Source organism: Gavia stellata, chromosome 14, assembly GCF_030936135.1.
Source record: "Gavia stellata isolate bGavSte3 chromosome 14, bGavSte3.hap2, whole genome shotgun sequence".
Lineage (NCBI taxonomy): Eukaryota > Metazoa > Chordata > Aves > Gaviiformes > Gaviidae > Gavia > Gavia stellata.
Window position 1 is genome coordinate 2,379,153 of NC_082607.1, and position 22,258 is coordinate 2,401,410.

General features: G+C 46.1%; 1 protein-coding gene across 1 annotated transcript in view; it reads right to left on the minus strand.

Annotated features, from left to right (window-relative positions):
- BRWD3 (bromodomain and WD repeat domain containing 3) overlaps positions 1–13,550 on the minus strand; it is a 56,545-nt gene extending 42,995 nt beyond the window's left edge. The window contains exons 1-6 of the mRNA XM_059824622.1: positions 13,514–13,550; positions 13,359–13,417; positions 13,178–13,207; positions 12,820–12,879; positions 4,535–4,685; positions 1,973–2,071 (exon numbers count right to left, since the gene is read on the minus strand). Of these exons, the coding sequence (XP_059680605.1) occupies positions 1,973–2,071; positions 4,535–4,685; positions 12,820–12,879; positions 13,178–13,207; positions 13,359–13,417; positions 13,514–13,550 (436 nt within the window). The remainder of the gene's footprint in view (positions 1–1,972; positions 2,072–4,534; positions 4,686–12,819; positions 12,880–13,177; positions 13,208–13,358; positions 13,418–13,513) is intronic.
- Positions 13,551–22,258: the final 8,708 nt, after the last annotated feature.

Here is a 22,258-nt window from a genome sequence, read left to right on the forward strand (position 1 = left end):
TCTGACTAAGCCAGCATAGTATGGGAATTCACAATTATGCTGAAATATTAAAGAGGTTGGGCATACTTCATCTTGTATTTTAAAACAAGACACACACAGAGCAGCATCTGTGGCTGTCACTACTCACCAGAAAAACACACCCATTTTGCACAAATAGACACAGAAGAATTTTGTGACTTCCACTTCAGGATTAACAATGGGGAATCCTAAAACCAAACTCCTGCCTCCTGTACAGCTTAAGTATAGTCAACTTCTTATTTTAATCTTTACACACATCTTCCTCTCTTACTAGTAGTTCATGCAACTACACCAGGGAGGACTGTATTCCTCCAGGAAGCAATACTTATAAAAATTAATTCCTGGCTATAAAAGACCCTTTTCCATGTAACACCTTAGCATTTCTTAAATAACAATTCACAGGAAAACATCAAAACCAACAAATCATTCTGTTCTCTAAGTAACTAAATAGTCACCAAGCAAGCAGCACAAACCTTTGTCATGAAAGCATGACAAATGCTGAAGTCCAATCTGCTCATATGGTTCATTAATAACACTGCATATTGCAAAACCACGCAGCCTGATTCTCCTCTTATGAAAGAACTGATCCAGGAGCCCTTATACAACTATACAACTACAGAAGTTGAGCATGTGCAATAAATCTATAGTCTAGCCTATTAGCAATCCATCAGCCCAACTGCTAACAAAAAAGTAACTGCAGAATGAGCCTAAAAGAATAAATACATAGATCTGCACAGAAGGAACCATACTAATATATGGAAATAGTTTTCTTTTTTAATGTCCAAAGTATGACTCATAAATTATCTGACAAAAGCAGGAAAAGTACTAATGTAATAGTTCCCTGTGCACTAGTTCCAGGCAAATATCCCTTTCTTTTTCATACAGAAGACCCGTAATTAACTTTGCTATTCCGTCACACTGCTGCCACAACACCGCAGGCCTCATGCAAAGCACGCTATCGATTTCAACCACAAACAGCCCAGGCTTTGTCACTTTTGCGGCTCAAAGATTAATTTTTAGTAACGAGAGAGAAAGTGCAGAAGCACAAACAGAGGAACAGACATGGTAGAAGCAGAAGCCCGTCATCATCATCTGCATCTCCAGAGGGATGGGAGAAACGTAGGTGGATGCATCTCCTAACAAACCAGGAAAAGCCTACACATTTGCAGACACATAAAAACAGATAAAATACCCTAATAAGAAAACAAATCATGACCGACAGGATTTATATTTATGCCTGCAAGAATCAAATTTGTTTGCTATAAAAACGGTTAATGAAAGTTCAGACCGTACAAGGAGAATAGCTTTCAGTTTAAGCAAAACAGAGCAGCTCTCTGGTGATATGTAAGCTGAATGCCTACATGTATCTGAGTTTTACATAAGTTCTTTATCTAACTGTGTGGACAACTGAAACTGAAGTAACACAAACGTTTGTTTGGTCATTATTTCCTTTTTGGAGAGGGATGTTGCAAGCAGTCTGTTTTCTGTCATAATCGAACTAAAAAGAATTCTTGAGTCAAAAAAGTTCTCTGGGAGCCAGGCACTTTGTTCTGCCTAAGACTGCTGAATGAAAAGATTGTCTATATGCTCCTGTGACCATGTCTATTCAATCCTACAAGCATACATACATACTACGTAAGTGTAGCATAAAAAGATACTCAAGCACATTGCCCTCCAAACAGGAAGTTGACATGCAAAGCTTTTCAACGTGGCCACAATGTTTTAATATGTGTACACACATTATGGAAGATCCCAGCCTGAATAATACAAAAAGGGTTATTCTATTGTCAGTGACAAACCTTTTTTTAGATTCATTCATGGTAAAATGTCAAAAAAAGCCATTAATGCAAACCCATAGTAGTGTTTCAGTCAGTAAGAGTAACTTTCAGCTGGAACAGTAATAAAAATACAGAGAAGAAAAAAAAACCCAGCTTATATATGTTTCAAAACTCACCCACGTTTGGTGGTTTCCCATAATTTACAGGGAGTTCGGGAGGCCGGCCTCTGTGAAGAGCCGCAAATGCAGATCCTTTCCATAGCGTATGTCTGAAGTCTGTACCGGCAAGATTAACAGCAGGTTAGTGAAACAATCAGCCAAACCAGGTCCAGCTGACCCATTCTTCTTAGAATCAAGAGCATCAAGCACCACTCCCAGCATCCCAAAATAAGATTTGTCTTTTTAAACAGTTTGTCGGAGATCTAACACTTAAAGACGATTGCTACTCTGATTTCTTAAGCAATATGGCTGTAAATGGTTTGAGCTTGTTTTTGCTTCATTTTGGTGAGTAGGGAGTCTAAATTGATGGAAAGAAAAAGAGAATGAAAAAAGTGGGTGCACTTTGTATCGAGGCAAGATTGAACTTTGGTATGTTTTTAGTCCTTCTGCAATCCCAGCACATACGGGACCTCTTCTTATGAACCATACATTTGTGAACATGCATGCACATACACATTTGCTCCCCGAAAGGGGGAGAAGTGAGATTTTTTTTTTTTTTTCAATAAATCTGTTTTCCTGCAATTGGTGGCAACATGCCCTCCTTTCAGACTCTCCTCTGCACCCCACCCCCCAAAAAAACATTGTTTTTAAAATGAAGACTGTTTTCTTTAAAGACTCTCCAGCTATCTGCTGCCAACTGGCCTCAGAGAGCCTTCTCTCTAGAACAATAGTGATTTTTCTGAGACTGTTTAGAGTGCCTCAGAAATTAGACCTGGACTTCTTCCATTTCTGGCCATCTGGAAGAAGAGAAATGAGCTTCCACGGTGAATAAGGACTGAAACAGAAGGATAGTGCCACAGATTGGTGGATCTGCGTATCACCATTTAGATCTCTGAATACAAAGGGCACAAGCTTACGCGACTCAGAGAGACTCAAGAGCACCTTCTGATTAAAACCCAAACTGTTCCACAGATTATTACAATGATACACACTAAAACCAGCACTCATACTTTCTAAAATAGATCAAATTGGCTATAAATACTTTCAGTAAATGGAAACTTCACACTGATACACAACTAGGGGGAGCAGAAGTCCACGTATGTCAGCTTTGAAAAAGGTACACCGTTTCATATTAGCGAGTGCAGTTTACACACCAAATGGTGCAATGTCACAGCACCTTTTTCTGAAGGGCAAAAAACCCCACCATAAATCTAGTAGAAATCTCTTTGCAATAAATTTATCACACAGCTTAGGAAGCACTACATCTTTTAGTGATTCATCTAGCCTCTGTCCCCTAATTCACCTAAGAAACTTCTGTATCCCCGCACAAAAATATTTATTTTCTTTTTACATTTTTGTTGCTGCTTTCTTCTAAGATGCAAACTGAATGTGAAACAAAGAAATGTTTCTCTGCAAGCCCCCCTGCAAGCCTGAAATTCTCCACCCCACTATAGCAAAGCATAGGCAAAACAAGACTCAGTCCCAAAACTTTGCGTAAGGAAACGTGTTTGCAAACAGCACATCCCTCCAGGTGATATCCAGTAGATCTGCAGAATGCTGCAGTCCTTGTCAGCACCACATGTGTGACTTCACAGGATGCAGTAAATTAAGCGCTCAACTGCCACTGAAACAGGAAGGTCCTGCTCTCCCATCCCTGCTCCTCTCCCAGAACGATGCTCCTGCTGCCTGTGTCACCTCCAGCACTCTGATCCTTCCATGAGTTAATTTAATTCACTAAAACAGCAATAACAAACTTTGCAACATTTTAGCTCTCTGAATCAGCGCATCACAGGATCAAATAAGTTCTGGTTCCTACAGGGGAGAAGTGGCAGGGGCACGAAGTGAGGAGCGAAGGGAGGAATGACTCTTTTCGATAGCAGATAGCTTTCAGATCTTAGTTATAACACAAAACTGTGCTCTCAGGACCATTATCTCAAGCAGAGCAGTTTTTCAAAAGGAGTAGGACTGGTGCTCTATTCATGAAAGGAATGGGGACTTTCGTTCAAATTAACTTTAAGCAAGGACAAGCAGGAATTATCACTGAAGAATCAGTCTCACCTTCTCCCACCCTCTAAATGCTGCCCCAAGTGCCACCCTGGCCATCAAACTGACACATCTGCCTGCATAGCCAGGGAATCAAATAATGGAACAAATGGAACAAATCAGCCTGAAAAATAGCCCAGCAAAATATATAGACTGCTGGGTTATTTTACACACAGGCATGTGTATATGTGTGTCAAAGAAAATGGCTTGTTTTTCAGATGGATCAAACCTCTAATCCAGTTCATCACATCATTGACACAAACACCGGTCCAACACGCTGAGAAGGGAAGGTAGGGGAAGCAAGTAACAAGATCAGGCAACTGTAAGCAAGAGTGGCTTAAGATGGCATTTTCAACCAAAGAAAGATATATGTAACAAGGCAAGCAATAACTGCACTTCGGCAAGACTGCAACAAGAAAGCAAGAGCTGACAAGCACAGGAGACAAAGCAGGGTTCATGCAAACACAAACAGATACCACAATATGAATCAAAACAAAATTAAAACAATAAAATTCACACATAAATTGAGAATCTTACCTTTTGCTGCCCTTAATAGAGACTGGCGCCCGACACCTAGCAAAGTCTGCACACCTAGGACGCTCTGTGGAATTTCCTTGTCTAAAAGGGGTCCAAGCCTCTCACAGATCCTAAGAAGATAATCCGGAGGGATGTGTGCATTGACAGCCACCTAAACATATAAATAACACAGACGTTTGAAAATTGCTTTTATTCTTGCTTCTACTGGTATTTGTTTGGTTCATATTCAAGTGTTAAAGTTAAATAAAGTCACTGAAATCAAGTCTAAAACCCCTGAAAACCCCTCAAAATTAATTATACCCAAGATGTCTTTTCAAGTGACATGGAGTGTTGAAAAAGTCCGACCAGAAATTCCAGGTGGTAGTAGCTACAGCTGTAATTTAGGATACCCCTTAATAACAAACAAAAAACCCCTGAAACTCAAGAGTTCCCAGTGCAGTACTCTGATCAAACAAAGTATTGCCTGGGGACTTTTTTTTAAGCCTGTTTTACCCTTCAGTTCATTCTTTTTATATACAGAATATCTTGTTTAGCTACAACACCCTTGCCAGACACTCACATTACTGTAAGAAGTGTATGTGCTAAAGCCTGAAAACCCTAAATATTATCCTAAAAGCAATACCCAGTCTCTGGTTTCTAGCTACTGGGAATAGGTGTCTTTAAGACCCACACATGTAGGCTCCGCTCCTAATTGGTCATCTTGAGAAAACATTCTTCTTTTTCCTCTTTAGACAGAGACTGTTTTCTATGGAGAGACAATAGTTTTTCCGACAGTCTGTTCAAATAGCAAATAAATTGTGCCTCGTTATCCAGAATGCCCTGCACTTGCCTGACTTCTACTATATTTACTAGCTGGCAGCACAAACTCAACGTCAGAGCTTATTTAGGTCCTTCAACACAGGACATACAGCCACATCCATCTCTTTTTTAAAGATCAACAGTAAGAGGTCACTCAGCTCTAAAGTACCTGTGATTGACGATGGAAAAAATAGTTGTATTAGAACTATTTACAACTTTTGTATCTGTTGCGATATTACGAAGAAAGAGATTGTCATAAACCACTTTTTGTTTTACCAAGCCAGAAACTAATGCCAAATAATACTAAAGCTGACCTGAAAGGGCCAGAACAGTGCTCATTGTAAAGAAATAATAGCAGGCATGTGCCTGCACACACCCCTCTCTCCTACATGACCACTTCAAATGTGTCCAGTCGCAGGCCAATACTGATGACAGGGCTGTGAGTGCTCACCACCCATGCAGTTCCCTCCCGGCAGGGCAGGATAAGTTTTTGTGCAGCTGCAGTGAGCCAGAATGATTCCTCAGCCTGGCTAAAACCACGACCAAGCTCCCTTCTGCATCAGCTCCTGTGCTCATCTACTGCAGAGGGAGCGGTTCCAGCTCCCTGGCTAGGAACGCTCACCCGTCAAAAGGAGGGAAAGGTTTTCTGCCAGGTTTAGCAAAGCTGACTGTGATTCAGAGAAGTGTCAGGGCTGGTGGAAAGCAAGGAACAGGGCCACTTCTTTCAACAGCAGAGCATCATCGGATAGGCCCAGCTATCCTGCCTACCCAGACCCCAGGGATATGCCCAGCTCCTGCCCCGGCACACCGGAGGGAGCGGCTCGCATCGGGAAGGAGGAAAAGGTAAGTACTTCGCTCAGACCTGCTGCCAAAACATTGTTCGCTGAACTATGTCATCAAACAGATTATTACTATATGTCATTGGGAAATCATTCGTTCCAATGTTCCAATTGGGCAACAGCAGCGGTGCTACGGGGCTCAACGCAGTGAGTCATGTGTTGTATAATGTAATCACCTGCATCACAAGCAGGATCAACACCATCCCACGAACAAGATTTTAACACAAAAAAAAAAAAAAAAAAAAGGAAAGGCTTTTCTAATGATATGTATAAATTAGCATTTAACTAAACCCAACCAAAACCTCTTCCAATCTGAATGGAAACTCTTAGAGAAGAGAGACGGGCTTTTCCACACATCCCCTTCAGTCACTGCATGTTACAGAAGTTTAAGAATAGAAGATTAAAAAAAAAAAAGAAGAACCAATCCAGAAGCCGTGAAATTTTACATTTTACTGCTAGGGTAGGAAAAAAACCAACCCATACCACTATCTCTGGAAATACAAAATTTCACAGAAAGCCCAAACCATTCTCATAGTGTGATGCAGCAAAATGCTTCCCTTTTCACTCAGGTTTTGAAGTATCGCCGCTATTCTACGTCTAGAGAGAGGTGTTGAATTAAGCCTGGCAGCAAATATCCTACCATGGAGACAGAGCACAAGTTATTCAACAAGCAGTCCTGACTAACTCAGTGCATCTACCCAGAAATGGAAAGGGACTTTGTTGCTTAAAGATCCGCAGATTAAGCCACAGCTTTACAAAGAATAGCAAAGGGAGCGAACGTCACCACATGTGCGGACCGGCCAAGATTCAAAGATGAAAGATGGCTGCGCCAGACTCCCGGAGCATGTGGCAGTTATCTGCACATGCCTGGTGGTAATTTGCCTGGGACATCCAGACGTTAAGCAGCTCAGGATACCAGACATGTGCTTGATCGCTGCCCAGACCAGGAAAGTTGGCAAATCCGTCACGGAGCCAGAGTTAAATAGGCCCAAGTTTGCTGCTGAAGCATCTAGATTTTAGTGCACAGTTTTATTAGACTGTAAACTTTTCTAAGCAACATTTAATGTGGAGCATATTGCACAGACTAGGCACATATCCAAGTGACCACTCACTTTATTAACAGCCCTACTCACCAGATTTGCCACCTGCGATCAGAACCATGCCATACTAAAGGAGAAAGGCTGCATGACGCTCCTTTCCCTGAACATTTTCATGTTCCTACAAGCCAGAACAGCCAAAATAAGTGGCCCTTAATCTGAATATTATCACTGTTGTTATTACCAAACAGCCACATAGGCAGGGAGCAATAGCAGCAAATTCTCCTGCAGATTTTTTTCAGTAATACCTTCCAGATAAAATGCTTAAACCGCAGCTCGGAGCAAATCAAGCAATTCTATTTTCAGGTTCCCAAAAGAACTTGAAACAAAAATCCTTCCTTTCACCTCTGCGTGAGATAGCTGTAAATGGATTTTAAGTATCTTTCCAAAACGTGAAGCTGCAAACATACAGCTGAGAAAAACAAAGTCTCCCAAATCAGATTTTCATTAAAAGAAGGAAGGAAGAAGGCCAAGCTCAGCATCAGTTACAGCCACACCTTAGTGTATGCTAGTCCAAACCCCATACGGCAAAATTAAACAACGGCAAATACATTAGAAAATATTTTTCAAAGATTAGAAAATATTTTAGAAAATAATTAGAAAATTAGGAAAAAAATCGGAGACGAGTAATACAGGCCGAAAACGTGCTTAACAAGAGCTTTTGAAGGAGCATGTTAAAATAATGCAGAAGAGCTGAAAACGTGCTAAGCGAGAGCAAGTTCTGCACCCTGGGATAAATTATAAAGAGAAAAATGTTTTGTTGCCTTAAGATGTGAAAGACCCTATGAAGGTTAAATCGTGAGAGCACAAGAATGCCACAGTACCGCAGACGAGTTCTCCGAGTTCTCTGACTCAGTAACCACATAGGTCTCGTGGATCTAAAAACTTTCAAGAATTGGGTAAAGTGAATCCGTCCTTTTAAAGAAATCTACGTAAACAACCACAGGTGAATGTAACACAGTCATGACTGCTTGAACCAGTATGCAAATAAGTTGCTGCAGTGATAAGCAGCTGCAAGTAAAGAACTATTAGTGAAGTCACGTCAGGGCTAGGAGAGAGTCATACCCCTAAACCTCTTTATGCTTCTGTTGTTGGAAGCGTTACCACGTAATCTCAAAGACTACTGAGCAAAGGGTCCTCACCGGACAGCTAAGAAGACAGGCAAGAAGCTTGTTCATCCCTGAAACAAACAAACCAACCAAATCCCCTGGTATGAATGCTGACAAGTTCTCCTCCAAGGAAGGTTTCAATAAACAGGAAACAAACAAAAAAAGACTCTTTGTGATTACGACTTATAATAAGAAGTCTGTCTTCCCAGGGATCGGAACCAGATAGCTCTGAAACATCTCTTTTGGGAAGCCCAGCGAAACATTGCTTCAAAGCACTGACTAAATTTGACGCAAGAGCTGCATAATGGAAGCAACACAGGCAGCAACGCAGACCTTCGAAGGCTCCTTCGTACCCAGTCCCCTGTGGGCAGGCAGGCAGGCAGCTGTGCATCAGCAGCAGATTTCTAACCTCTAAGCAGCCGTACGACACTTCTCTCATTTGCCAAAATAACGATCAATTAAGAATCAATTGACAACTGTATCAAAAAGCAGCAGAGGAGACCAAGAGGACCAAGGCAGCTAAGCAAGCAGGAAATTACTCAAGACCTTAAACATGGAATCTCAGCAAAAGGAAGCTCAGATACTGGACTTGCAGAAGATGTCAACAGTATGCAAGTACACATGGATTTAAAAAGCCATTATCCACTCAGTTTCCCCAGAGAGAACGGGTTGGAACTACCATGCTACCAGATGACGCGTTCCTGAGGTGACAAAACCGTAACACCTCTCCGCTGCTAAAGCTGGGATTGCAACTATCTATAAATAACAGCACCTCAGACTCATGGCTAGTTTTAAATCAATGCAGATGGGCAAGGCAGAAACTCAAAGCCAAATCCCATAAGCTGTTCCATACCAGCACAGCCATTCACGGATGCAGATTCTCCACTGTCCAACAATAGCTGATTTTGTCTTTGTCCTGAAATTATACATACCTTCAGCACAAAGACCAAAATGGGCTGAGCCAGAGGAGACAGCCCATCAAAAAGTTTTTGAAAACCGGACCAGAGCCAGTCATCTTTATCAGGAATAAACAAAGGTAATTTTGAACAGCAGTCCACAAGAGACCCTTCTGATAATCTGAGTCAGTTCAGCTTGACTTGTCTGTACAACAGCTGACTCCACATCGAACTGCTACAGTTAATTTAAAATAGGAGTACTAACTGCGTGCAAGTTTGACATACCTCAGGCCTTCATAAGGAGAGCGAGGACCCTCCCCTTCACAAACACATTTCACGTCTGAAGACCACCAGCAGTCAGTAACAAAGTAAAAACCGCTTTGGAGTACACCTGGACGATTACCTAGGCAGGCAGCCACATGTTGCACATAAAAAATACTCCGAAGTGGAAATAAGCAGAAAAGACAAAGGGAACACAAATGCACAAACGTAAGCTAGTATTCTCTGCGTGGTTTTACTCGCTAGGTACGATTCTTGTTAGTGTGTCTTAAATTACTCTTCTGCCTTGCCATACCTGACTTTTAAAGTAAAAGACCAAGTTCAAATAAAAAAGAAATCTCAACAGAGTTTTCAGATCTTGACTAAAAGCTTGAGTGAAGTGGGAGTAAACATTCCCTAGATAAAAGTCACCTAGTAGGCAATTTGGTTGTTACATCTTTACTGTTTCCAAAAGCCCTCAGAGCAGTAAGAACATACTCAATGGCAAGAGTATCGGCATAGTTTCTGAAAAATACCAACGCTAACCCGAACAGTCAAACTGAGAACGGAAAACAAAGTTGAAACCTCAGCAATTAGAACAAGAGATACTTTGTCAGATTTGCCAAAGCAGAATATTGGGCAAACAAAGAAAAAAATCAGACTTCTCTGGGTTTATAAACTCTCATTGGGTTCGATTATCTCAGGCCTGCCTGACCAGTCTAGTTGCAACACTAGGCAGGGATTGTAACTGAATTTGGTTTTCTGTCTGTAAGCGTTCAAAAAGGAGAAACGGGTAGAAAAAACTTTATCTCCAGTTGCTAGCATCTATAATTTATTTTTGGTTCATTATGTGACTGAGGTAATTAGAATGAAGGTCCGAATTATTTGTGTTCTTCACAACCCTGGTTTTGTTCCCAACAGGACATTCAGACATCTAGCTAGCCCTGAAGTCGAGTCGTTCAGGTTAATATACAATCATATGCAACCCAAGGTCCAAATTCCAAACACATCAGACCCTAAGCACTGAGAGGAAAAAAGGCCTTTCATCAACATCCTCAACAGTGAAAGCTGCAGTCTGAGGATCAAGACAGAGAAGCTCAGTTCATCCTAACTAGCACCAACCTGTCTCGCTGTAATGATTCATTTATAGTCCTGTTCCTTACTGTAAATCATGATAAAGAGTTAGATAATACTAGATAAAAAGGCAATCTAAAAAGATTGATTACTGCTGACTAGTTTAAGACAGAGGAAAAAATCTTATACTTTTTTGATAATTCTATACAGTGAGAAGGCATTTCCCATTAATTCCAAGCGTCACTTTACAACGGTTTGTCGCCTGTTTCTGAAATTTTAGAGAAAAGTACACGGTTTCAACAACGCCATCTAATACACAAAAAAAGGGTTTAAGGCTTTGCTCTTTGTGCCCCATAGAATGAGAGGAAAAAATGTGTACGTTAATGTAGCTGATTAAGCAAAACCAGTATGTCTGAAATCAGACTTCATACTGCCACTGCTAATATTCCTCTCGGGTACCGGGTGCAGTCACAGGCTAAACCTGAAACAGCCTACAGTTAGATTTCAGGTTCTCTAGGAAGACCGTACAGCATTAAAATTTATTGAATGCAGTACTTACTCCGTGTCCGTTCACTCAATATACAGTCCCAGAATTATCCACAAGAGGCATGATGAAGCATAACATTAATCTTAAATTCTTAATACACTTTGGAAAGGGAAAGCCGGCAGGTACAAATGCCTCATCTCAACGCAAGGAGCTCTCCCATCTGCATCTGAGCTTCTACAATGTTGCTAAAGTGGAAAACTAACTCTTGAGCAAGCTACAAAGCAGTTTGAGCAACAGTCATGTCAAAATCCCACATCACCATTGCACTGTGCGAGATGGGAAAGGCAAGGATGTACTTTCAATTCCTTCCAGGTGAGGAGACAGCGATGATCACATGTATGCAGTATATCAATATCATAAAAGCTATTAGTAAGTTTACAGCATTCCAACCGCAAAGTGCTAAATCAGCGCTATACATTATTACCCAGCGCTCCTAGAAGTGAAAATAAGGCCATTTGCACCCGTTGGAAACAAATCGAAATGACTTCTCAGTTTCGCTGCTTTCACGCGGAGGCCGGTAAGAACGCGGGCAGCTCACGGCCGCCAAGGGAAAACGGCCATCCCCGCGCACCCGGCCCCTTGGCAGTGCAGAGGGAAGCTGACCTTTCTCAATGACAGATCCTCATACGGTGTGTATCTAGCAGAAGCAGCCGCTCCAATATATTTCATAGGCGGTTAATACTTGCAACCCCGCGCTTCCTAAAAATCCCTTTTTTTGGGCCAAAGCAGGCCCAGCCGCCCCGGTGAGGAGCACGGCCTGCCGCCGCGGGCCGGGAATCCCTGAGCCAGACCGGCAGCTCTGCCCGGCGGCACGTCGCCGTGTAATCCCCCTCGCTCGGCCAGCCCCGGCCGCCGCGCTGCCCGCCGCCCCCCGGGGCCGGGCCATGACAGGAACCTGCTGCCGGCGGCCTCCTCCAGCCCACGGGTGCCCGCGGACCGCCGCGTTTTGGCCAGGCCGAGGCTTCCCCGCGGCGGGGGGGCCCAGGCCCTGTCAGCCCCGCTCGCCGGCAGCCCGGGGGGGTGGGGGGGGGGCTGCCAAACCGCCACCCCGCGAGGCGGCGGGGGCACGGGGGCCGCCGCGTTGCCAGAAGCCGGCGGAAGCCCACCGACGTCCCCGGGCGGGGGAGGCCCGGCAGGCCGCGGGGGAGCCGCCCCCGCCCCGGCTGAGCGGCGGCGGCCGGCGAGGGGCGCGCAGGGCGGCGGGGGGGGGGGGGAAAGGGGGGGACCGGCACCCCGCGCCCCCCGCCCCATCCCGCCCTCCCTGCCAGTTCCTCCGCGGCGCCGCAGCCAATCAGCTGCCGCCTTCCATCACCGTCCGCCGCTCTACGGCTTGTAAGGCGCGGCGCCATTCGCCGGGCTGGGCCCCGGTACGTGCCCTCAGATAACCCTCCCGGCCCCACAATAGCACGTCGCAGTCAGTCAGCACCAAGCAGCCCTCGCCGCCCCGGTGTGTGTGTGTGTGTCCCCGGCCCGGCCCGGCCCGGCCGCGCCGCGCCTCCCCTTCCCTCCCCTCCCCTCCGCACCGCCCGCGGCCCGGCAGCGGCCTCGGCGGGGCGCAGCCCGCAGCCCCGTGAGAAGGGGGGGGGGGGGGGGGGGGGGGAACGACGGGGAGCGGCGCCCGGGGGGGGGAAACTTGCCGGGGAAGTCGGGAGTGAAACTTGGCTCACCAGGTCCTCGAAGCTCCGGCGGTGCTCCTTGCCCTGCCAGTCCAGACGCCGCGGGATCAGCTGCGGGAGGGAGACGGGGAGGGGGAGGAGGGACGGGGACGGAGGCGGCCGTCAGACCCCGGCCAGCCCCGCGCGGAGCGACCCCTCCCCGGGCGGGCGAGGGGAGCCCCCGCCGGTGCCAGCCCGCCCCGGGGAGGAGCCCCTCCGCCGCTGCCCCCGGGCCCGCCGCCCGCAGCGGGGGCACCCGCGCCTCCCGCAGGGTCTCCCGCCGCCCCGGGAGGAGGTGGGCTGGGTCGGACGCGGCAGGGCAACCCCCGGCCCCCGGGCTTCCCCCGTCCCGCCGGGGCAGGCGCCTTACCTGGTGCTCCTCCAGCTCCTCCACCAGCACCTGGGGAGAGACGGACAGACGGACACACAAAGGACGTGAGCCCGGCGCCCGCAGCGCAGCGGCTCCCCCGCCCGCCTGCCCCGGCCCGTCCCCGGCCCGCTCCCGTCCCCGCCCGCCCCGGCCCGGCCGGAGCCCCCGGCTCCCCGCTCACCTGGGCGGATTTCTTGCAGGGTCCGGACTGCAGGAACCGGGCGATCAGGTAGTAGAGCTCTGCGGAGGGGCGGGGAGGGGGGGAGAAGGGGACACGGTTACAACGGGGGGCGGCCGGCGGGGCGGAGGGCAGCCCCCGCCGCCAGCGATACCCACCGGCTTCGAGCTGGGTCGGGGCGGCCGCCGTCGCCATCCTCCTCAGGAGGCCCGAGGGGGAGGGGAGGTGGCGGATCGCGCCCCGGGGAAACGCCGCTCCTACTGCGGCCGAGCCCCCATGGAGGAGCCCCGCTGCCCGTGCGCGGCGCTGGCCCCGGTCCGGCTCCCGCCCGGGCTCATCGCATCGCCGTTCGCCCCATAGATATCCCGGCCCGAGAGGCAGCCGCCGAGCGGGGTGCAGGGCGCGCCGCCCGCCGCACGGGGGCGGTGCGCGGCTTCGCGCGAGGGGGAAGCGGCGCCGGGAGGCGCGGGGAGGGGACGGGGCGGAAGCGCCCGGCCGGAAGGGACGGGCGGTGACGCACCGGGGGTGGTGCTCGCGCGTCAGGCCGCACTTCCGGCCGGCGGCGCGGTGAGGCGGTGGCGGCGGCGGCCCGGGCCGCGCCGCGCCCGGGCCGCCGCCGTGACGGGAGGGGGCGAGCCTGGCTGCCCCGCAGCGCGGCCTGGCCGCCCTCCCGGCCTCAGCCCTCCCGGCCTCAGCCCTCCCGGCCTCAGCCCTCCCGGCCTCAGCCCTCCCGGCCTCAGCCCTCCCGGCCTCAGCCCTCCCGGCCTCAGCCCTCCCGGCCTCAGCCCTCCCGGCCTCAGCCGCGGAGCCGCAGGGCCTCGAGGCGGCCTCCTGCCCGGTAGCGGCTGGGAAATGGAGACCCGCGGAGGCCTGGAAATCAGTGGTTTTTAAAAAAAAAAAAACAAACCAAAACGCGCAGGGATTCGGGAATCTTTAGGTTCTTGTCAGGACAGCGGCAAGCGTGGAGCCCAGGGGTGTTTTGTGGAGGGGGGCACAGGGATGGAGAGGTGAAGGCGGAGAGCTGGTGACCCTCCCTGGCTCCCGTTAAAGGCCTAGCTGTAGGCGAAGGTCAGAGGAGGCACTTTATGTGTGGAACAGCTCTATGGCAACATCCTGGAGGTACAGAAAAATACATTTCTTGGGCTGTGTGCCTGAAATGGTTTAATCCACGGTAAATGTAGTCAAAGGTGCTCAAGGCAAAGTGTTGGGATACAGCTACCTGGTGTTTGGCAACTTGAGAAGCGCCTCAATATTTAGAGGAGCTGTCGCACATCTCACACGAAGCGGGCTGTTCCCAGCGTGGCCTCGCCTCGGCTCGCACAGTCAACGGTACACCCCAAGGGGCATAGTCCTGCCAAGGTTACAGAATGGAGGGCGTTGGGTGGCTTTAGCAGCCAAATTCAAATTGTTCGCTCCCAGTGTTCAGGAAATGAAAATATGATTGATATGGCACCAGTTCTCATCAAGGAAAAGAGGGTTAAATATCAGTCACTGTAGACATTCTTAAGGGAAACAATTATTTTTTCCATGGGAAGCATCCTGTCAAAGCTCCAGAAATTTATGTCACTTTAGCAATAAGTTGCTAAAACATATTAAGTGAATTGACAGCATTCTTTAGTGTAAAATTGTGTTTTGCCACCATAAATACCTGGCATTTGGTATTAGAACTCCCCGAGCCTTGGCAGCTAACAATCGCTGTCATAACTGGAAAATAAAAAAAGACAACTCATCTTCATGCTTTGAATACCAAGAGCTGAATCATCGTAAGTCGATGCTGTTGAAACATTAAGAATAAACTCATTTTTAGCATATATTTATAGCGTCTACTCATGAGTAGGCTTGCTGTTTCAGAGTTCCTCCTGCTGTTACCATCAGGATGCAGTCCTTCCTGCTGGCAGCCTCTTCTCAGGATGCCTTAGGGTACCCGACCAAACGCCGGTAGCTCTCTGGAGAAGGAGTCGGGTACTTGACATTCAGCTGCTCCGCATAATTCACTTGTATTCACCTTGATACAGCTGCGAAAGTTGTTTATTTTGTGCCAGGAGCTCGGATTAACTGGCTGATGTGTAGACCTCATTTCTTCTTCAGCCTCGGAAGTTCTCAAGCTGCTAATGAGAGTTTAAATATAAAAAAAATAAATGGCTCACCGTGGTGGCTCTTGGAATCTTCTTTTTAAGGCAGGTGCATTGATCAGCTCGTTACTAGGAGAGCCGTGAGGTGCCACCTTACCAAGCTGCAAACCCCAGTTTTAGTGGCTTTCCAGTAGTAACAACTCTCCCACCTTTCCAGCATTACGCCAGAGCCTCTGACATTACAGCGCTGGCCCTTCCTGTGAGAGAGAGAGTGTAAAACTGCAGTCCTCAAATTACCAGCTAGGAAAAGAGCATGCCGATATTCACTGTCTTTAGAGGTAATCTTTCTCCCACCTGTCTTAAGAACTGAGAACTGCAAGCTCATCTTTGTATGCATGCCGAGAATGCAAAGAGAAAAACAGGGATGATGTTTTATCATATGCCCTGAAAGTACATATCAATCTTTCTGAGCTAAATACAATTCTATGTCAAGAGAAAACACAGACCCATAAATACTGTATAGCACCACATCCTGGTGCATTCTAGTGCTAACAGTTACCTAATATATTTCTTTCTGAATATGGTGAGTTTCTCTGGCACCTTTTGGTAGGTGTCTTACTGAACCTCTCTACTCGTAATTTGCTTTTATTTGAGCTTGGGGGTGGCAACACGTGAAGCTGCATCACCACAACAGGCAGGATTATTCTTTTAGGGCCTGTTTAGAGCCGATGGGAATTTCTACAGTAACTAAAGTGGGCTCTCAAATTGAAAGCCTGAGACAGAAAATGCTCCCAAAGTAAGCTCATCTGTGCCTCGCTCGTGTCCTTCCCACACCATTCAGGTTGGAAGCCTCGCCACACGCTGTTTGCCTAAGCGCCTATAAATACACGACCTCGCAGCTCAACGCTCAGAAGTGCTCCGTGGTACACCGTCATCGCAGCTCCAACAGATTCATGCATCAACAAGAGAGGAGCGCGTTAGTAATCACCCAACTATTTGTTATGTATGCGTTGCAGAGTACAGGTATGCAGACCACAGCATCCTGCATTTGGGTCAAGAAAAAAACAGAGCATTAGTCATGCCCGAAACAGCCGTTGCGTAACTTGGCCAGAGTCCTTCAGCGCGATCGCGGCTGTGGTTTACTGCTCTGCAGTGACTCCCAAGCCTCTTCCCATATTGCTGGTTCCCTGGCACCTCAGCTTCTTATCGTTAACATTTTCCCAGTTGCTTTATTATTCCCTAAGGCTGCTATAAGGATTGTGATCGATACCTCTTCCCACTTCTCCTGGGTTTTCCCCTTAAGGAGTCATGTGTCTGGTGAGTAATGCCCATACTCAAGCGTAGCTTTCATTCCCCGGGAGCTCCATTTCCACAGCACACCGCAGCCACACGCCGATCTTGCAGCTCCGTGACTCATCATCTCTTTCTGGATCCTCTGCATCCAAGAAGGAGTGTGCTGGGGGATGATAGTAAATCTCCTAGTGAAAGCAAGATTTTATGGTTGTGCTTATTCATCTTTCTCCAAAGCAGAACTCTGTTACATAAATGCCAACAGCAGCAGTGGCACTGAGTAGCGAAGAAGACCGTGTTAACTAGCGTGGTAATCTTCGCTAATGAACAACAGAGGTATTCAGAAGCAGAGATGCTTTAAGGGAGAAGCCGGATTGTAACGGTTTCTTTCCATACTGCTCTTTAAAAAAAAAATAAATGAAAGCCTTTAAAGGATTTTAGGAGTAGGAACCTTTAGATAAATGCATGCTCACACACCGTCCCCCGGAGTGGAACTGATCCCATTCTGCCGTGGCCAGACTTGTCAGACTTTGCAGGGTTACCTGCCTCTCCCCCATGCCTCCTGCCAAGGCAGGGTGCAGATTATGAGAAACCTGTCTGATCCGTAGAAAGCCTGAGAGGGTGGATGAGAAGTGCTGAACGTGTCCCGGGAGAATATCTCGGAGAATATCGCTCTGAAAGAGGTCTTGCTGAGGTTATAGAGGTGGGTTACAGGTGAGGCTGATTTCTGAGGTTTTCATTTCATGCATGTATATGCATTTTTCATACTTCCATAGGCTCACTTAATTCTACCTTATTGCTATCTCTTGTTACTAGTAAGTCCCTGGTTCCCTGGCGTAGCACCTCTGTGTATGCATGTTACTCCAAGCAAAAACCTGTGTGGAAAAAAGCCCTCGGAAAAGTTGCTTCATACTTCTGCCGTTGCACTTTTCATACCTTGGCCGCTGGCAGCCTGTACCTCCTCTGCAAAACGGTCTATCACATCCTATAGCTGTAGTTGAGAGTAAATGCAAGCCAGCAGAGTTTACCCCTGTTTAATTTGACTACACAATGAAATTAACTTCCCCATAGTCAGCTTAACACCAGGTAAATGTGTCTCTCTCTTGTTTTATTTACCATTATACTGTCCCAATGAATCAAATTCTGACTTCTCGTTTAACATAGTGTGAAAAGTGATTGCAGTTTTTCACAAGCAGACAGAAACGTACAGTTGCAAATCAAAAAAAGAAAGTTTAGAGTGGAATCCTGCAGAGTGCTGGGTTGTACCTGGATTGTACCTTTCCTTTGCAGTAAATGTAGATGGGAATGCATATGTCTGAATCTGTTTGAATTTAAAGACTACAGCAAGTTAAGCTATTTTCAGCTTTTTTTTGAGTATTTTCCAGGCACATTTCTATGTTAATCCTGCTCATCTTGGGCCTTTCATATGCAGCTAAATGGTACACAAGGATACTAACCGTTGCAGAAATTAAATCCAAGGTTTTGTTTAACTGATACAAAAGTAAGTGCTATTTAGAAGGAACTTAGGAATTGGTGCCTTGTACTATGCAGTTGTAAGCAAATATGGATATTGAAAAGTCAAGGTTTACTTTAAGATAATCTCTAAATGCAGCAACCTCAAAATTAAATTTTGGTATCATAGCTTATTTATTCTAAAAAGAGTATGAGGTGCAAAATAATCAGCAATAATTACAGTCATGGGTTTTGCTTGTGTGCCGAGGTCCTTTCTGCAAATCAGCATCCTGTCTTGCAAAAGACATCTCCAAATTTCCACTCCCTCATACAGTTTTTCCCTTGATAACAGCTGTTAAATAATAATTAAAGAGCTGTTAGATATTGTGCAAGATCTGCTGTAGGTTTTTTGCTGTTTTAAAAAAATTAATTATTTCATTTCCCTGCTGCATCATACCAATCTTTCCTCTAGATGGTGCCCGATACCCAAGAGTCAGGTGTAATACTATCCCATATGAAAGGCTATTGAGAAATATTCAGGACGCCACTCTCCTTTGTTTCTAAATTCTATCTTATAATAGTCATCTAAGTTGATAGATTACTTGTTCTGCATGATCTAAATATGGTGCTTCTTCCTCTTGCGTATCTTCAAATCCATTCCTTAGAGCCTAAAATGCCACCTGCCTGGAACAGTTTCATCTGTTACTCCGTGGACCGATCCATATCTCATATTTCTTATGGCAGCCATTAACTGCTGTTAGCTGTTGATCGGCTAGACGGTATGTACAGCACTGCTGCAATTGTGGGAACTTACTATTTGCCTAGTTTTCAAATAAATTCATTCTCTCTCAATACTACGTTAACATTTATCTGTGTCTCTATTTTACATACAAATGCAAAATTTCAAATATGGATGAAATGCATAGGCAAATGGGCAACAGTGATCTGTGTGCCTATATGCTCATAGCTCTGTAAGCAGAAGGACTGGGTAAATAATGTCAGTATTCCAGTATATATTCAGCATCACTGAATTTCAACATTATACCTGAAACCGCCTGTAACCCCGCAAGCTTTATAAGCAGGAAAATTAATATTAGTTGTAAGTGACCAGGTAGTTTTTGTTATTGTCGGTATTACAATTGCAGTCAGCTACATCACTGTCTAAGGGCCTGATTCTGACCCTGTGTCCCCAGGAGCGCCCTGGCTGGGGTCGAGCCCCCTGTCCCCAACCCTTCCCAGCCTAACACAGCCCTTCTCGGGAGACGGCCACGGCCACTGCCAGGTCCGGGGGGTCGTGGTGCACAAAGGGGCTCTCACCCCAGAAATACCACCTGATACTTCCCGGTGGGGCTAACTCAGCAACTTCAGATCTTGCTAAATTTTTTTAAATAGTCCTTTGATGATTGGTTTGTGATTTGGGGGTTTTTTTAGGGCCCAATCCTGCATTTTTGACTTCTGGAAGCGCACGGGAGCCTTACAGTCTGGGCACACGGTGTCCGACTGCGACTGGGAATTCATCACCTCTCTCCCCGCAGAGCTGGACATGCAAACTTTACTGGAACTCCCTCAGCTAAGTATATAATTTAAATAGAATTTAAATAGAATTATAAATTTAAATATAATTATCCCTGTGTATCCCATACACTTTCTCTGTTAAGTTGTGAGGATTTTTATGTTTTAATTCTGTTTGTCAGTTTTACAAAATTATTAGCTATTTTTGTGAAGGGGCACGCAGGGTTCGCAAGAGTTTTTAAAAGCGCTGGGTTTTTGAAATAAAAAGAAGCTTAAAAATGGTTTGAGGTATTTTGGGATATTTATTGCTATCCATAACATGAAGACATTGTAAATAAGCTCATTAATACTTTTTAAATACAGTCCTGTAAAAAATAGAAATTAAATATGAATTACTGCATGAGGTGATGGATTAGAAAACTGCCTTGTATAAGTTTGCCCGCAAAGTTTATAATGTGAGTTTATAATGAACTTTCTGAGTCACTAATGAAACTAATGCTCCAGTTTGACAACGAGGAGATGAAAACAGGCTCTGTGAGTCCTGCAGTAACACCAAGATGACAAAACCAAATCAAGGAGCAGGCATCCCCCTTCGCCATGCTCTTTATGTACCCCTGTCATATTCTCCTTCAGGCATCTCTTCCAAATAAGAAAGCGCTACTCTATTGAACCCCACAAGGTGATTTTTGCAGACCACTGCTCCCTCCCCTTGTGTTTTTCCACCTTTTCTGGGTATCCATCCTGCGAAGAGAGGGCTGAAGCACATGGGCACATCACAGGCTCATGCAGTGCCATAACAACGCTTGTTTTCATTTGTTCTCCGTGTCTTCCCTAATAATTCCTTACGGTCCATTTGCTTTCCGGCTGCCTCTGAGCGCTGTGAAAATGCCAGCACAGCGATGCCAAGATCTCCTCAGCGAGTGATAGTAGGTCAGAGCCCGTTCCTATGTCTTTGTCGTTATTTACATGATTTTGCATTCATCAAAGTTTAGTTTCATTTGTCGTTCTAGTCCTTGCATCTCAGGCCTGATTTAGACCAACCAGAGTTAAGTAGTCAGATCATTGCATATCTGAGCACTTTTCTGGAACTCTCAAAATTCTGTCCCGTACAGGAATTTTGTCACCGTTAATTTTGTTTATTCAGTTTAATGCCTCTACTACTCATCTTTGCTTTGAGATGACTTCTCCATCTTACTCCTCATAAAGAAAGGCTTTAATGGGGAAACTTCCATAAATTCCTCTGTAGTAAAGAGTGACCCACATATTTCATTTAGTTCTCGTACTTCCATCCTTTAGTGGACAAATACATTCTCCTGTAGCCTTCCAGCTTCTTATCTTTGGGAAAAGTCTTTCCTTGATACCCTCAGGAGATTGATTTTCAGAATCTCCCATTTTTAAAAAAACTTTTTCTGGCCTTAACTTATGAGGGCTTGAGATACAACCCTCTAGAATGTATGTTTTCTCTGCCATCTCCATCTGGAGATGACTTACATTCTTGGAAGGTCCCTTAAAGCTTTTCTTGATAGAAGGACCAATTCGATTTAATCTCCGGGGAAGTGTTTCTCAACACCTGCAGTACTTGCCCTTTTGGCTGTTCCTTTTTGTTTCTTTTACACCAATAAAAAGAGCTTTTCTTCAGAGTTTGTGACGTCCCCAAGTTCTGTGTGGCTGAGTGCTGGGCTGGTATCCAACGGAAAATAACAGGCAAGGCCAGTAGATGTGAGGTGAAGCTGGGAAGGCAAATGGTGGCCCTAAAGACAGAATTCCGTCATCGGCCTTTATTTTCCTGAGGTGTTTCATTCTTATTGCTGCATTATAATGAGGTAAGAATGGAAGGCAATTGGACAGGCTGTAGAGGTGAAAAAAAGCATCTCCTGTTTATTCTCCACACTCTTGGGCAGTTCATTAAGTCTAAAGGATCCTGCTATTTTCCTGCTGAGGGTCCTCTTCTCTCCACTAGTTTTCTGATGTCTGTCTGCATGCCTTTCTCTCTTCTGTTTCTGTGGCAGTCTAGGAGACCTCAGTCTCTTAATCTTTTCCTTTCTTTGCTCCTTCCTCACGTTTGGGTGACTTAGTTTGCTACAGTTAACATCTTTCAGACCTTGACCTTTCCTCCAAACTCTTCTTCCCATCCTGACTTTGTTGCTGCTACCTATCGACTATATTTGCCCTTGTATTTGTGCTTTTTGTCTTTGCTACGACTCTTTCCCAGATGCCTCTCGAATGGCCGAGGAACATTTCCTTGGGAGATACAGTGCACCCGTAAACGGGGCATTGAGAAATCCCATCGAGAGCGCCGCTAACCTCTTGGCACAGGGTTTTATTCACTGCTGGCTGAATGCAGCTGCATCAGGTTGGAGTAAACACCAGAGAAATGCTGGAACCTGAGCAGCGGCAGAGGAGTTTAAGGAGAACAGAGGTTCGTGAGATGCTTTAAGAGTCTCATCTTGCCTTTCTTACGAGCATGTGGAAAAACAACCCATGCTGCAGCACTCCCTCCCTGTCGAGAGTGGAAAGCAACAGGACAAAAACTCTTGCTGGAACTTTCCTCCTGCAGCACTTTCATCCCGTCCACCC